This window comes from Heteronotia binoei, chromosome 21, assembly GCF_032191835.1.
Source record: "Heteronotia binoei isolate CCM8104 ecotype False Entrance Well chromosome 21, APGP_CSIRO_Hbin_v1, whole genome shotgun sequence".
NCBI lineage: Eukaryota > Metazoa > Chordata > Lepidosauria > Squamata > Gekkonidae > Heteronotia > Heteronotia binoei.
Genome location: NC_083243.1, coordinates 141,521,078 through 141,537,424, shown reverse-complemented (window position 1 = coordinate 141,537,424; position 16,347 = coordinate 141,521,078). Strand labels below are relative to the sequence as shown.

General features: G+C 42.5%; 1 protein-coding gene across 1 annotated transcript in view; it reads right to left on the bottom strand.

The window, feature by feature from the left end:
* The window catches only part of GALNT18 (polypeptide N-acetylgalactosaminyltransferase 18), a 555,510-nt gene extending 540,429 nt beyond the window's left edge, over positions 1-15,081 (bottom strand). The window contains exon 1 of the mRNA XM_060262088.1: positions 14,374-15,081. Coding sequence (XP_060118071.1) covers positions 14,374-14,608 — 235 coding nt within the window. The 5' untranslated portion in view covers positions 14,609-15,081. The remainder of the gene's footprint in view (positions 1-14,373) is intronic.
* Positions 15,082-16,347: the final 1,266 nt, after the last annotated feature.

Genomic DNA, 16,347 nt, shown 5'->3' with positions numbered 1-16,347 from the left:
AGATATTGGATTTATATCCCGCCCTCCAGTCAAGAGTCTCAGAGCGGCTCACAATCTCCTTTACCTTCCTCCCCCACAACAGACACCCTGTGAGGCGGGTGGGGCTGGAGAGGGCTCTCACAGCAGCTGCCCTTTCAAGGACAACCTCTGCCAGGGCTATGGCTGACCCAAGGCCATGCTAGCAGGTGCAAGTGGAGGAGTGGGGAATCAAACCCGGTTCTCCCAGATAAGAGTCCGCACACTTAACCACTACACCAAACAGGGGGAAAATGAGGATCAATTCCTGCATTTTCTGTAAACACCATTCCTACTTAAAGCTGGAAAAAATGAGTGGTTTCATCTATGATGATATTGGGATTAATGGTAATATAATTATTTGTCAGGACTTGTTTCCACAAGCAGGAAACCCCTTGATGTTTAAAGCCATGTTGGTCCAAAAATAAAAACCAAAAACACCATCCATTTAATACTTTATAAGGTTCAACCCAATAACTCATTCATTCACACCATGTTCAATTTACTGCTTGCAACAGATGTTCTTGACCCAAGGCAGAACTATCTATATGACCATCTAACACAAGGTTTTTTAAAAATGGCAGGAGCCCTTCAGTTGCTTGTTTCAGCCCTCTTGACCTATCCATAAGTACTTTTATCACAGGAACAAATCCCAGTTTAAAAGCTGTTAAATGAAAACAGTCCTCACTTTGATTTACAGAATGTTTGTTGGTTAAAGATAAGTATTGCATAGACAAACTGAAAATATTGCACTCTGTTTCAAATTACATATTTTACTGTTTTTCTTACTATACCGTTAAGGTCCTGTGTACAAAACAGATCAAATGAATTAAAGTCATGCTCAAAAACATTTTTGTAAATTATTGCTTTTCAGTCAAAATAAAAAGCATATATTTCACAATCTATAATTTTTAAAAACAAAAACAAACGAATAGGAAAGACTAGAATTTTCTTCTCAACTCTTTACAAATAGGAAGGAATATTTCTGGTTACCCATATGGTCATGAAATGTTCACAGCTTCCTTTTGTCTCCCTTTCCTCTTTCTTCCTCATGTCTTCTTCCTCAGTGCTGCTTTGGCAGACACACTTTTAAGTCAGGATTATACACATTTTAATATTATTGTTATAGGAATCTCAACTGGTACCTCATATGAACTAGTGGAGATAAGCCTATTAGCAAACAGAGAAATTGGAAATGGCTTTCGCACCATGTGATTTGGTGTTCAAATGGGCATTATGAACCTTTGCTGCAGCAATCCTTTCAAAATCAGGAAAACACTCTGAGCCTCTCCAAGTGTTCAGAATAGAAAACTAAGCCAAATGGTCTTTGCTGGCATTGAAAATTCCCATTACAGGCCTAAGGAGTCTAGAAGAGCTAATGGGGAAGTAGAAAAAAAGGCAAACAGCGGCTGATGGTGTTACAACATGTTTCAATACTGAATACCATCTCTATCCCAATGAATACAGACTTAGCGTGTCTCCACAGCACATAAGTTTTAAAGAGGTTTAAAAAAATGAGAGAGGACAATCAAACTTTCAATGCCACTTCCTGAAAACTAAACACACATCACAAAGGGCTGCTAATCTGTAATGGAAAGGGCTGAAGCCTCCAAGCATATTAATTTGCATCAGATTAGGGGTGCCAACAGGCCTGTCCCATTAACAGAAATGTAATGTGTGCAAATAGGCAGCTGAAGCTTTTCATGACATGGAGTAAATAACATACTATTAAGCATCTATTCAAGGACAGGACATTCTCCTCCCCCAAGCAACAGGATTGCTCCTGTTGCACCTCCCACATAATTTAAATCAGGGATGTCAAATTCATTTGTTATGAGGGCCAGATCTGACACAAATTATTATTATTAGTTTATTAAATAAGACCTTATTGGGCCGGGCCGAGTCATGTTGGGCCAGGCCATGTGTGCACCTATTTAAGATTAGGTAGCAGAAACATACATTTTATAAAGAACACAAATACATATTTTTTTAAAAATTAAAACATGCTTAAAACAGCACTCATTGGCCTTAAGGTGCTTTCTTGGTATTTCTCCCATGGGATCCAGGGAGCTGGGCAAAGGAAGCTCTGGCTCTTTCCTTCCTTCCCCAGGGACTGGGGAGGGGGGGGGGAGAGCCTCAGTCAATAGAAGGAAGAGAGGTTTGGCTCAGTAGTGCTACTATGTGATTGAGAGAGCCTGGAAAAGCATGCTATTCCTTCCCCTTTCCTCCCCAAGGGAAAAGCCTCAGTCAATTTAGAAAATAGAGGTTTTGCTCTGAAGCTCCTGTGCAACTGAGCAAGCCTTGCAAAGCAAGCTGTTATGCAGAAGAAAGCAAGAGAGAGGGAGAAGGAAGCAGATGACAGCCAGTTGCTCGGGGCCTGATAGGAGCTCTCCAGAGGCCTGATTCGGCCCCCAAACTGTATGTTTGACACCCCTGATTTAAATCATGGGGGGTGGGGGCATTACTCAAGCCGGAGTGGAGAGGCGGGAAGGTCGGGGGCATAGTGGGGATTTTTAGGTGGGGCACTTTTTAAAAATCCAGGTGCCCCCTTAATTTTTAAAAGTCCCCCTACCTAAAAGAATTCTGGCTACAGCCCTGGGTAAAACACTAGCTTGCTTCTTCTTTTCGGCAAGAAAGACAGACTATATCCCACTGGTACATCTCCTGTTCTGGATGGATTTGCACTTCCACTCAAGGAGCAGGACTATAGCTTGAGAATGCTCTTGGACACAGGCTGTCTGCTGGATAAGTAGGTGACAGTGGTGACTTTGGCTGATGAGTCAGCTGCAGTCCTTCTTGGAAGGAGGGGATCTTGCCACTGCAGTGCATGCCTTAGTAACATCTAGATTCAATTACTGAAAAGTGATCTATGTGGGGCTGTACTTGAAGGTTGACCAGAAGCTGCAGTTGGTACGTAATGCCTGCAGCCAGAATGTTAATTGGAGAGGATTAGAGGGATCTTATTACTTCAGCCTTGTTCCATCTACATGGGCTCCTAATATGCTTCCAAGCCCAATTCAAAGTGCTGGAATTGACCTGGTTTGGATGCCTTGTCATCTGAGGCTAGACAGGTGGCAATTTGAGAAAGCGCCTTCTTGGTCATGGTGACAAAATTCTGAAACACCACTTCTCAGGGAGATTCATCTCTCCCTCTACTGTTGTCTTCCACCAGTGGATAAAAACTTTGTTACTGGCCTTCTGCCACAGATTTAGTGTCATGTATGTTTATATGGTTTTTAAATATTTCAAATATACATATGAACATATGAAGCTGCCTTATACTGAATCAGACACTTGGTCCATCAAAGTCAGTATTGTCTTCTCAGACTGGCAGTAGCTCTCCAGGGTCTCAAGCTGAGGTTTTTCACACCTATTTGCCTGGACCCTTTTTTGGAGATGCCGGGGATTGAACCTGGGACCTTCTGCTTCCCAAGCAGATGCTCTATCTCTGAGCCACCGTCCCTCCCCTGAATTTGGGTTTGCTGGATTTCTCTACCCTTTGTTTGGATTATTGGTTTATGTGACGTTTGATTTCCCACCTCCAAACAGTTGGGCACATGTTCAATGGACCCCCCCCCCCCGAAATCACCACCTGATCACGCATGCTCCAAGAAAAGAGCGTGATAGTATTGGATGTCTGAACGCTCAACAACAGAATGAGTCACATTCTTGGATGCTCATCTGAATGGCCCTGCATCAAATCAATATTCAGCTGTTCAAATTTGAGCACTACACACACGCTTTTAATTTGAGGTGTGGCCGCACCCATGCTGTATTTTCTTCCCATGCATCTCTATACTATGTTGTAATAATGTAGCATATGGGAAAAAACCACTCTGAAGAAAGTTCCATGTCACTGAAGTGATACAGGAAAGGGCCTTAACAACCCTTTGTGCTCAAATTCCAGTGGATCTTAGGGAGAAGCCATCATAGTAAATGTACTCTCAAACTGTTCAAAATCTGTAGAATACTTGTGGCCCAAATGGTAATAAAATCTGTCTACATATAAACATGCACTGAATGAACAGGAAACATTCTCTAAACGCATGTAGGAAAGAAGTAGAGTTGGCCTATCACTGTCCCTTTAAAGGCACTCTGATCTATAGCACAAAGGTTCACTATGCCACAAAAAGTTTCACCTGCTTATTTCTTTATGCCAAGTATTTTAAAAGACATACAAGAAGACCAGGCCTTTTTTCCCCCCAACTGGCAGCCCTATTTATAAGAGTGTATTAAAATGATTACTCTGGTAGAAGTAATGGTCTGAGACCAAGCGGAGGCGGGGGTAGAGATTCAGGTTCAGAACTCCACTCTGATATGGCACTTGTTGAGTGACCCTAGGCCATTCATTCCTCCTCAGCCACCTCTTGCGGTTGTTGCAAGCATAAACCAGGGGAGGATAAAATGAGGTACATGGCCTTTGGCTACTTGCAGGAAGGGTGTGATGAAATGTAACTTTAAAAAAAATTATCTTGACTATGCAATTGTACCTAGGTGTCAAAAATCCAGAGCAAAAGTGTGTAAAGCAAGAAATTTCAGGAAGCTGCAAAGAGTTTCATACAATAACACCCAAGTATTTGCTGAGTGGATGATCTAAGAGATGGGTGTTATAACCTGAACTGTACAGGTGTGTTACTCTATCTTGCATGAGCTGAGCCTGAAGGACACTGCCGCGCTACAAGAGTGAGATCAAAAAAGATTATTTCAGTGCTGGGATTATTATCAAGTCATGACTTGTTGAATGGTATGAAACACTGGAAAGAATGTGTGTCTTCCATAAAGCTGAGGCCAGGTGATTCATTACAGACAGATGATTCATAAAGGAGGCCTCTTGCACAGTTAAAGAGATGATATACAATGAAAGCCTAAACCTCTTTTGAGGTCAAAATGTACTACCTGTCTGACAATTACTCTGGTCATAGTGCTATTCAGAAAATAACATATTGTTATGTAGTTTTCCTACTAATCAGGTGTATCCTTTGCAATCCCCAGAGCACAATAAAAACTATCCTAGTAGAGCTGACAATAAAGTCTGCTTGTTGCTCTTTGAATGTCAAGGTTTCAACAAAGGGCTCAAGTCACTAATAAAGACATTTCAGTCTAATTATTAATCTTACTTTTTCATTTGTATGCTCAATATGGATAACAGTGTTACAACCTAATACAAAATATAAATGAAATCTGATATTGAAAACTGAGGATGCTGAATGACTGCAGCAGAAAAAGTAGCACAGTCCCTCTTCCTGCTGCTGGAGCTGTTGGTAAATAAGATAAATATACTACATTGCTGGGTATAGTATATTGTTAATGTATTTTTACCCTGCCTTTTCCCTCAATGGGAGTCCATATATTATTCTCCTCTCCTCTGTTTTATCCTCACAGCAATCCTGTGTGTTAGATTAGGCTCAGAGCATGACCAACCCAAGGTCATCCAGCAAATCTCCCAGTACCTAGTTGGTCATCCTAAACCAGGGGTGTAAACCATAAGGCCCAGAGGCTGGAACCAGCCTGTTAAAGGTTCTTATGTGGCCCACAAAGAACTGGTACAAGGGCAGGAACAGAAGAATGTTGGGGGGGAGTGAATGGATCCACTCCGGTTGTGGCTTCAGCATGGGGAAACAACCTTGTTTGCAGCAGTCAAGCAGAATGGGAGTATCTCCCTTATGCTGCACCACTGGCTTTCCATTCCACCCATGTGGTTTTTCCACTGCACACCACCACCACCCCTCAGCCTATGGAGCCTTGCAGTGAAGAAACACCAACTTGGAGTTTACCAGCTGCTGTCCTTTATAAAGTTTGTATCTCCAATATCTGGTATTACATTTTATGGTACACATGGCCCACTCCAACAAACTGACTTCTATGTCAGATCCAGCCCTCAACACCACCACACAGGAAAGAGATTAGTAGACTCAACCTGCAATTAACATTAAGCTGCATGTTAAAGCACAAAACAAAGTTTGGAATTTTTTAGTAAGGAGTGGGCAGGAGCCAGATAAATTTAACAATTTTTAAGTAACTTCAATTTTAATGGCAGAGGTACAAGCATGTGCTTCTCTCTCCCATGGAAATAAATGAGTTTTAAAATAGGATCACACCCTATCATATTCCATACACATGTCTAAATCTGGGGGGAAATTCTGGTTTCAGAGTTGTGACTCTAGACTCTAGTTGTGACTCTAGAAATTCAACATGCCTTGGGTATTCACAAAGCGTTCCTATACATGAAAGCTGCAACTGAGGAAGTAGTCACCATTTGAGGTCTTGGAGCCCCTGTTGAAAAATAATAAAACTTTCCAAAATAGAGGCTTAACACTATATGCCAATGGAAGGCAAAGAAACAGACAACAGGGCAGTTTCCAAGAAACCAGGTACAGTTTTACACTTAATTTCTGAGAAAGGCTGTTCAGGAGGTAATGCAGATCCCACCAAAGATTTCCATGCGTGCAGTATTCCAAGTGGAAATGCTAAAGATACTACTTGCTGCATGCTTGCAGTACATGAAAAATGACTGTATCCCCATTATCTTTTCCATATGCACAAGATACATCACAAGGCATTTGATACAATTTTAAAATCAAATCAAATAAAGTGAATGCGTCATCGTATATTCCACGGCTCTATATACACACTGCTAAAACTATATAATAAAGTGCTATGTATTACTGCCATGGTTGTACTATTGCTTACACAAGTTCTTAGCACATTTTCCTTTCCACTCACATTATGCGTAATTGAACCCACTGAAGAAATCTCATAGACAACAACATTTTTATTTCAGTAACTTTTCCTTCACAGCCACTGCTAACAAAAAACAAGCATAGGTTGTTAATTTGCCTACATAAAAACATAACAAGCATTTCTTAATGGCTATGTTCCATTGTATTTAACAGTAGAATCAAACTGTCTTTCATAGAAAAGCAGACATTTTGAACTAAATTTCTAGTTTTGTATTAGGAATTACTGACATTTAATTTCATTTAATACGGTATGCAGTAACCTTGGTTCTTTAATGTACATGGGCCAATAATAAAACTCAATGAAGTACAAAACAACACATTTATTTCATAGATGCAAGTGCTATCAATTTAATCTGTCATTTCTCTATGTACACAAAAATTCCATTATTTGCAGATTCTACAGGAAGTGGAAGTTATAACATCTTGAAGTGATTTTTGGTTGAGAAAGTATGACTCCCAAATAAGAAATTCAAGTTGCTGTCTACATACCTCAAAACAATATTCTTCCCTTTATCGCTGAGTACATCAATATATTGAACTCTCAATGTAGTCAGATCTGTGGATACTTAAATCTGGAGACTGGATCCAAGAACAGACTAGACAGATCTTTTTACAAACCTGAAAAACACCCCAGGTTTACAGGAAAAAAAAATGAAATCTAAAGGGGGGGAGGGGAGCATTTCCAGGACCATTTTGGCTTTTGAGGGAAGAATCACTGGGGCTAGGCAAATTGCTATCATGCAATTTGTATGACTCACCCAGGAATGACCACTTGCTATTGTCCAACAGCAGCCCCCCTCCCACTCCTCAAAAGTCAATGTGTTGTAATGGTTAGAGTTTCAGACTAGGATCTGGGAAACCCAGGCTTGAACCCGCACTGTGCCATAGAAGCTCCCTGGGTGACCTTACGCCAGTTATGCTTTTTCTGGCTACTTTTCTTCACACAGTTATTATATGAATAAAAAGTGAGGAAAGCAGAATGATTTAAGGTGCTTTGGATCGTATAGGGAAAAAAGACAGGATATAAATGAAGTAAATAACTATCAGTATAGCCAAAGATTGAGGGCAGGTAAAAGGAAGGTAAGGAGAGAAGGAAACAGGAAAGGTGAGGATAAGGAGGTTGCCAGGAAGAGAGAAAGAGGACAGCATGTGGAGAGGAGGATACAAGGTGAAATAAGGCATCCCTGCAAGTACTTGTCAGTTCCCCACAATGCAGTTGGGCCTGGCCCAGCAGTTGGTACCAAACAACTGAGCCAGTTATCCCAGAAAGAGGCTGTCCGAGGAAGAAAGGAGGGAAAGCTGAAGGTGGGGCAGCTAAAGGTAGGTTGCTGGTGAGCAGGAAGGAGATAAAGAAAAAGGAAAAGACTATGGGGACTTTCAGGGAAAAGGAAGATGAAATAGAGAAGGGGCAAATGAGATACCCCCCCAAGTGCTTTCAGGTCACCCACTTGTATATATTCTAAAAGACAACAATATCCTTATAACTAATGTGTTTCTGAAGTCTTCATATCAGCACAAAATCCGTAGAGTTGGTACCATTAATTAACGGCATTTGAGGTCATACTGTGCTACATATATGTGCTCTGAATCAATGTTCCATATGCATCACTGGCAAAAGACAATGTTACCGGAAACCATTCCAGGGAACTAATGTGAGAACAGATGCTTTAAAAAAGAAAAAAGCAATTTCAAGGTTCAGATGTGCTCATGTATTAGCAAGTGTTTAAAGATTAAAAAACACAGACCAGAGGCTGGAATCCCTTGACTGGCCCCAGAGATGTGTATATATACATCCTAAAGGCCAGGAGGAGAGGGGAATGGAACTCCTATTCCACTCCCTCTCTGAACCAAGCTGTTTTTACCACCCTTTCACCTATAGTTGCTCGAGCTTTCCCATTTTTCTCAGCACAAGGCTTGACTATATCTGCTGCCTTCATTTCCACTTCCATCCCGATCTGCTGTCTTTTCCTTTCATCCCCACATGCCACTTCCCCCACTCTTTTTCATTCCTCTATGACAGAACCTCCAGTCTGCCCCCCTCCTCCCTTCTATCCTCACCTTCCACTTTTTCTACCCTCCCTACTTCACAAGATCTCAGTCAACAAGAAACTCTGTGTTTTGCATGTGTAAACATTACTGGTCCTTTTAGGAGGGGTGTATGTTTTTAAGTTTTTGGCTTTTTTTCCTGGATTTGCAGAAAAATAGTCCTGGGTGGCCCCTTAAAGATTTTTTGATAGACATCATAGGACCAATCTTCTCTGCCAAAAATATGGTATGCCAGAAGATGGCCACAGAAAACCCATCTTTGCATGTAGGTCAAAACTCAGGTTTTATACACCTCATATAATACAGTTCTTTGAGGACAATGATCTTGTTGATGAAATTGCTGTAAGCTTCTCTGAGCTATCAGGATACAGCATTGCACGGATATCTTTATGTCCAACAATCTTTATGTTCAAATATCTTGTGGTAATCCCAACTTCCCACATGAGTATCCCACTGTTCAGAAAAATCTAGTAGTTGGGTCAGGTTTAAAACATGAGGCCTAAGCCTTGTTCTAAAAACAGGAGTGGCTCCCACCCTCCTGGCCTTCTTTAAAGTATGCAAAATTGAATTATTCAGGAAGACATTTTCTAAGGAAAAGGCTTGCACTGAAACAAAATGGTTCAGAAAGGGATAGGTAATGTAGACTACACTACTGTGTAAAATATGTCCTCAGGACCGGATCTACATGTTTTTTGAGGGGAGGGAATTAAAAAATAACATCCCCTTATGGGCCCATATAATAGAATGGACTCCATACCTAATTTGGCACCCCCCTCTTGTGGCACGCAGGGCAAGCGCCCCCTCTGCTCCCCCCTAGATTCAGCCCTGTATGTCCTATCTATTGCTCAGCATACAATTCTACTGTGTAATTGTTTAATATGTCCCATTTTACTTATGCTTTGTTTCAGTTTGGTTTCAATCTTAATCCTACTGCACTGCCCCCCTTGGGGAGGGGAGAGGGGGGGATGGGGAATGAGAATGGAATATACAATGAGTTAATGGTATAATTCTAAACAAAATTACATCCTTCCAAATCCTTTGAAATCAATGGGCTAGGAAGGCTGCTTTGGATGGCATTGCTTGGAATAGCCCTATATCAGGGGTGGCCAGTGGTAGCTCTCCAGATGTTTTTTGCCTACAACTCAGCCCCAGCCAGGATGGCTAATGGCTGGGGCTGATGGGAGTTGTAGGCAAAAAACAACTGCAGAGCTACCGTTGGCCACCCCTGCCCTATATGTATGAGGGTTGGGAAAAGCCATTATCATATGTATAACTGGAATCTGACCCTTATTTTCATAAGCATGTGGTTTTTTATTAGTATCTATACCAGCATAGCTACTTCTTAATGTTTGCACATATGGATTTTAGCATTCCAGATATATTCCCCACCACTGATCTCCTTCTTTATACACAATCCCCCTGCTTCGGTCAACATGATCATACACCACAGCATCACTACATAACAAGAACTCACTCACTGGATAACATCTAAAATCTTTCAAACCTAGCTATTCCAAACCATGGCCAGACCATTATGCCGGGGAAGCTCACATGCAAATAAACATAGCCATCCTCTGTTCCCAGAATACAATCTATGGAGGTCATGCTGCATTTCTGAACATGGAGATCCTGTTCTTGGATCCTATAGCTGGTGTAGCCATTAAGAGCTACCTTCCAAAAACTGCTCTAACCTATTTTAAAACCTATGTATGCTAGTGACCATTGATTCTTTTATGACTAATCTTTGTCCCTACACTGCAATTAGTGGGAGGGGTTGTGGCTCAGTGTTAAGAGCATCTGCCTGTATGCAGGAAGTCCCAGGTTCAGACCACTCCCACCAGTATGTCCTGCTAAAAGGTGCATGCATCAGGCAATATTAAGAACTTCTGCCTGAGATCCTAGAGAGCTGATGACAATCAGACCTTAATAGATCAACATTCTGATGCAGTATAAAGCAAACGCAGCTTCGTATGTGTGTACTTCCTCCCTATCATCATCATTACATACTGTACCAACTTCATTTTATCCTGAAGACACACAAGACACTGTGTTCTCTTGCTGATACTCACTCATACCAAGTCTCTGGGATTCAATATAGTAGAGGGCCATTGTTTAGCCACAAATTGTGGTAACAGAGATTGCAGTGGCATCCTGCCTCATAGCAATTTTCAGGCCCCTTCAGGTTATGACATTGCTGAAATTGCTGTCAAAATATGGCAAAACTCTAAAACCACCTGGAAAGTTGTGCTTATGTTCTCAGATGCAGAGTCTCTTTAGCATTAATCTATAACTATTCCAAACTCGCAGATGCAATACCATGCCAAACTAATGTTGTATTCCTGTTTGATAGTCTCCAGGAGCCTGCCAAATACATTTGCCTACCATTTACTCATGGAAAAAACCCTTTGGCAAAGTACAATGTATTTTAAACAGAATTTGTACATAATTTTACTTTGGGTGCCTAAACAAGGTCTACTGAGGAGCCTTCATATTTCCTCCTGTGTTTTTTTACTGTTTTAGTCCCATACTCCATCAAGGAATCAATATTTCTATTTGGAACAAAAATCTTTACTGTACCTAGAGAGGTCTGGCTTAGCATTTATTTAGTAGTTTATATTATTCAAATACTTCACATACAATAGTTCAGTAATCTTTATGACAACCCTTTAGGACGGGCCATTCATATAAGCACACTAAAGGAGAGAGACAATCACTTGTCATGCTATCCCATTCACAGCTGAGATCTGAACTGAAGAATGTACAGCTCACAACTCACCAGCTTTGCTATTACACTATATTAGCTCTTGCTATTTTAATTAATTACTTTAAAAATGACAACTCGCTTGAAATTCAACCAATCACTTCATGTTCAAACAACTTCACAGTTCCCTCTTAGAGAGGCATCTTTTCAGTGAAGTTAGGCCAGAGGAAGAATGAATAACTGTGGCCAAACCTGCCTAATAGCTTCTCTGCAAACTCACCCAAACCACCTTCATCTTAACATGGCTCAGGATTATAGCTCTAGCCTGGCCAGTCATTAGGGGAAAAGAAGGTTAAGAATCTCAGCCCAAGACACAGGATATTCAGTTTTTAAGAGAGGAATCCTTTTATGTACTTACCTAGGAGAAAGCCCTGACACTGGTCCTTTTAAAAAAAAAACCACAATACCAATATTTTCATGCTATTGCTTATATTCAGCATGAACTGTCCTTGCCCTAAAGAACCACCTGATCTCAAGGCAGATCTTGCCTCTGAGGCAGCAGTTCTGAGTTCTTCTCCACTCCTGCTAGTAGAGATACTTTTAACCTCCAGGGTACAAATATAAGCCATTCTGTGCAGAAAACATGCTCTGCACCAAGCCCCACCTCTGTCAACCAGTGCAACAACACTCATCTATGAGTGTGCAGTTTCATTATGTTGGTACAATTATTCAGGGATGGAATGTCAGACCAAGTATAGGAAAGAAACCTAATGGAATGAGGTCTTCAGACCCACTTAAAATCCAGGGTATTTTGACAACTTATTTTGTTTTTACCTGTTTCTGTTAAAATCCTAGCCCAGGTGCACAAAGCAGTATTGCTGCCCTTTCAAAAACATTATTTCTAGGATCCTACAGAGGCCTGGATAATATTGAGAAAGTTTACAACTGGCAAACACTCGACATCACCCTATCTTCTGAAATGAAACTGCTTTACCTATTTTATCTAAGTTTTAAACTATGAAAAAGCAGGAGGAGGAAAGTGGGCATTGAACTACAGCATATCCATATGTATTTGTGCATAATAACATGCAAGTCAGTAAAACCTTGTAACAGCACAATAATGCACTAAAAGCCAATACACGTACATACATAGTGTGAGCTTTAGCATCTTACCACTGAAGGGCATGTATAAGATTCTAGCATTCTTCTACAGGAAGCAATACAAATTTAGGAAAAGGGAGATTTGTTTACTAGCTGCAAAATAGCAGCCAAGTTCTTTTATTAGATTGAAATAGGAAGCAAGACGGCAACTGGACAGCGTAGGTTGGTAAATGATGGAGCTATCACTTATTCTTCAGTTTTAAGAGAATTGCTGTTTAGTGCATTACAATCCCAGAGCTCATAATGAGCATTCCCATGTCACCTTGTTTTCATCACCCAAAATAAGCCCAGGGTACCTTATTTTTGATCCACAAGTAAAAATCACTAGGATCTAAAAGTGGAATCAGTTAAAATGTGCAGGGGGCTTTTCTCTACAGCATATTTAAGGAAACGAGGAAAACATATTAACCCTTACTTACAAGTCCACTCCTTCTCCCCCACCCCGCCCCAGCTGTTTTCCTTTCCTATCAAAACGTTCAATATTCATTTGGTATACAGAGTAAAGAAATGCCACATTTGGAAGAAGAAAGAAACAAATCAAAGACAGTTTCTCGGTAATGAAATAATTTAAACCATTTAATTCAGGACCCCATTGTAGCGAGATGCAGCCAGTCAGCGATCAAATTAAAATGCCATTACACAAATTAGAGTTTATCCGAGATTATGCTCCAGCTGGCCCTCCCTACTGGAACGGAAGCTTTTTCCAAGAAACAATAATGCAGACAGTGAATTCAGTTCACCATAAGACCCAGCTAGGCCGGGGGGGGGGGCGGCAACCACAGCACAACCCCTGTAGAAACTAAACGGCAACAGAGCCTAATAAAGTGTAACCAATCCAAAGGGGAAATCTCCTAGGACTCCCAACTGAAGCAAATCCTTGGTACTGCTCCCTCCCACCTCGGCAGCTAAAACAAGCTCAGAGCAGGTTTCTTACAGCAAAGAGAGAGAGAGCGCCCACCCACCCGGTTAGGAGATGCCGCTCCTGGTATACTGCGAAGGGGGCTGAGCCCCTCGGATCTTAATCGTAGCCGCCGCAGGGCTCATCCTCTTTGCAGCCTGGTGGCGTGAACACCTCTGCAAGACTCCGGGCTAACACAAGAACAAGCAAAAGCTCTGGGAGGCCGCCAGTCACATTTCACTGCTCCGCGGGTGCCGGGTCTGCAGGAAGATGGAGAAGGTGGGGAGCCAAGTCGCCAAGAAGCCTCCAGGAGCCCCCTGCCGCTCGTTCTCTCACCCAATGCTTCTGCCAGTCTCAGTAAAAAAAACCCACACACACACAACCTCAGGAAAGGGGGGGGGGGGTCATTCCAACAAGGCGTCTCTGAGCCAACGCACAAGTGCCGGAACCAGCGCTTCAAAGCAAGGAAGGAAGACGCGGCCGCCGTCGCCCCCTCCTCTTTGCTCCAGCCCGGTCGGTGGCGGCTCTTCAGGCCACGAGCTCCGAAGCAAAGGCAGCCAGAAAGGAACTTCTGTGTGGCCCAAAAGACGCCGTCTGAACAAAGCCTCCGATTCCAATTCTTCTTTGAATTCGACTCTTTTCTCTCACCGCCCCCCCCCCCCCACCGCCCCGGCAACAGCAATCTGGCTTCCCCCCCCCCCCCCACAACAAAACCCTGCCCCACGCGATAAAAATAAACACCATGCGACGCCCTGAAAAAAAGAGAGACAGAGAGAGATCTGCAAAGGGAAACTTGAAAGAAGGATCCATACCTTGGATGTGCTGCTTGATGACATTTTCCAAATGATCGAGCCTTTCTATAATCCTTAAAGTGTCCCCTTTGTCTTCCTCTAACTTTTTCTCCGAGATCGGCTCCTGCACTTTCACATAGACCGTGGCAATGTAGTTGGTTACCCAGCCCACATAGAGCAAGCAGATGATGTTAGTCATTCCACTCAAGATCACGCAGGTCGACACTAAAGTTTTGGTTTTCCTGGTGCAAACCATTCTGAGATTCCTCCATATAGATCCAAGGAAACCCTGTGATCCGGTATTTAAAAAAAAATCGCTGTCAAGAAAATAATATCCCTTTTTCCAAAAACTGGGGACCACCAATCAAGTTAGAGAGTTTCCATATAAAACGCGAACTGTTCCACAGACTAAGAACATCGCTCACCTGCCCAGGAGCAACGCGAGGGAAGAATTGGCTTCTAGTAAATCCTGGGTTTTTTTATTTAAAAAGACAGAACAGCGCAAACTTTTCGTAAGCGCAACAGCGAATCAGGAGCCGTGGCTGCAGCCACTCTACGCCGCTTAGTTCGTTCGGACCCGCTCTGGACCACAAGCAGTAAAGGATGCAGAGTCAGGTGCTCAAGTGTTGCAAAACTTTGTTCTCCTCCGCGCTGCTTCCCACAGCTCTCGTCAGCCCAGCTCCAACGCCAGCCCTTGGAAGCCGCAAACTGGCGAGTCGGGTGTGTGCAGTCGCAGATTGACAACCCGTTCCTCCAATAAATGAGAAGCTCCGGCCCGGAGTTAGTGAATATCACCAATCGATCGACCAACGAGAAGATAGGAGGGGCAGAGCGTTATCAGAGGCCCACCTGCTAGACTCTGTCTCTCTCGCGCTCACATCAGCCGCGCACGTTTTCGAATGCGCTTCTGTGTGGTAGAAACTCTCAGGGACTCCACGTCAGAACGCGAGTTTTAGGTTCACGTGACCGGCGAAAGTGTCTTTGCGCTCTGAATTAAAAGGCAAAACGGTTGCTTACACTTTGTAGCCCAAGCTTTCTGAATTGCCTCAAGACAATGCACCCTTATTTTTTAGTAACGCTGTCCACCTGAACTAAGTTAGTCAGGGATTTGAAAACAAATAAAGGGATGTTCTAAAATAATAAGAAGAATGCCCTCCGTGGGGGTGGGGGGAAGATGTGCCTGAAGGCCCATTGTGTATACTGGGAATCAGGAATGCATAGGTCAGGAATGCATTCAGGACCTGCTAAGGCGCCATTGAAAAAAATTACAGGACAGAAAACTTGTGATGAAAATGTGGAACAGTTTTTTGAGAAACTTGCCCAGGACATGGTCTGACAAGTCCCTGGAGTGGAATTATGGCCCCTGGGACAGGATAAACTGCTCTGTAACTATAATGACTGCCCAAAGTAGAATGATGGTCCCTGAGAGGAGAATCAGTGCTCTGAAATTGGAATAACAGCCCCCACAGTGGAATGAGGGTCCCTGAAAGTAGCATCAGCATGCTAACAGTGGAATGAGGGTCCCTGGATGTGGAATCATTGCTCTTGAACTGGAATGGCAGCCCCCACAGTGGAATGATGGTTGCTGAACCAAGATAAACAGCTCTGGGACTGGAATAAAAGCCCACAGAATGGAATGATGGCCCCTTGGTGTGGAATTATTGATCTGGGACTGGAATGACAGTGTCAAGTGTGCTTATTTCTATAAAATGTTTTTCTTCTAGAGAAAGAGCAGGTCACCAGCTCTCTTCTTCTCCCCCCTTATTTACAACCATTGGGCAAATAATAAATCCATCTGGCCCAAGGATACTTATGCTACAGTCTGGCTGGCATTATGTTCAAGTCGCCTCTCCCACAGGTTCACACAGACAACTCTTATCTTCTCCCAGAATAGTGTGAGAATGGTTGAAGTTTCTAATAGCCTAAATTCCTTAGTAATAAAAGAGAGTTTTTAGCAACCTTTGAACCCGTGACTCAAGTATGCATCTGTATGGT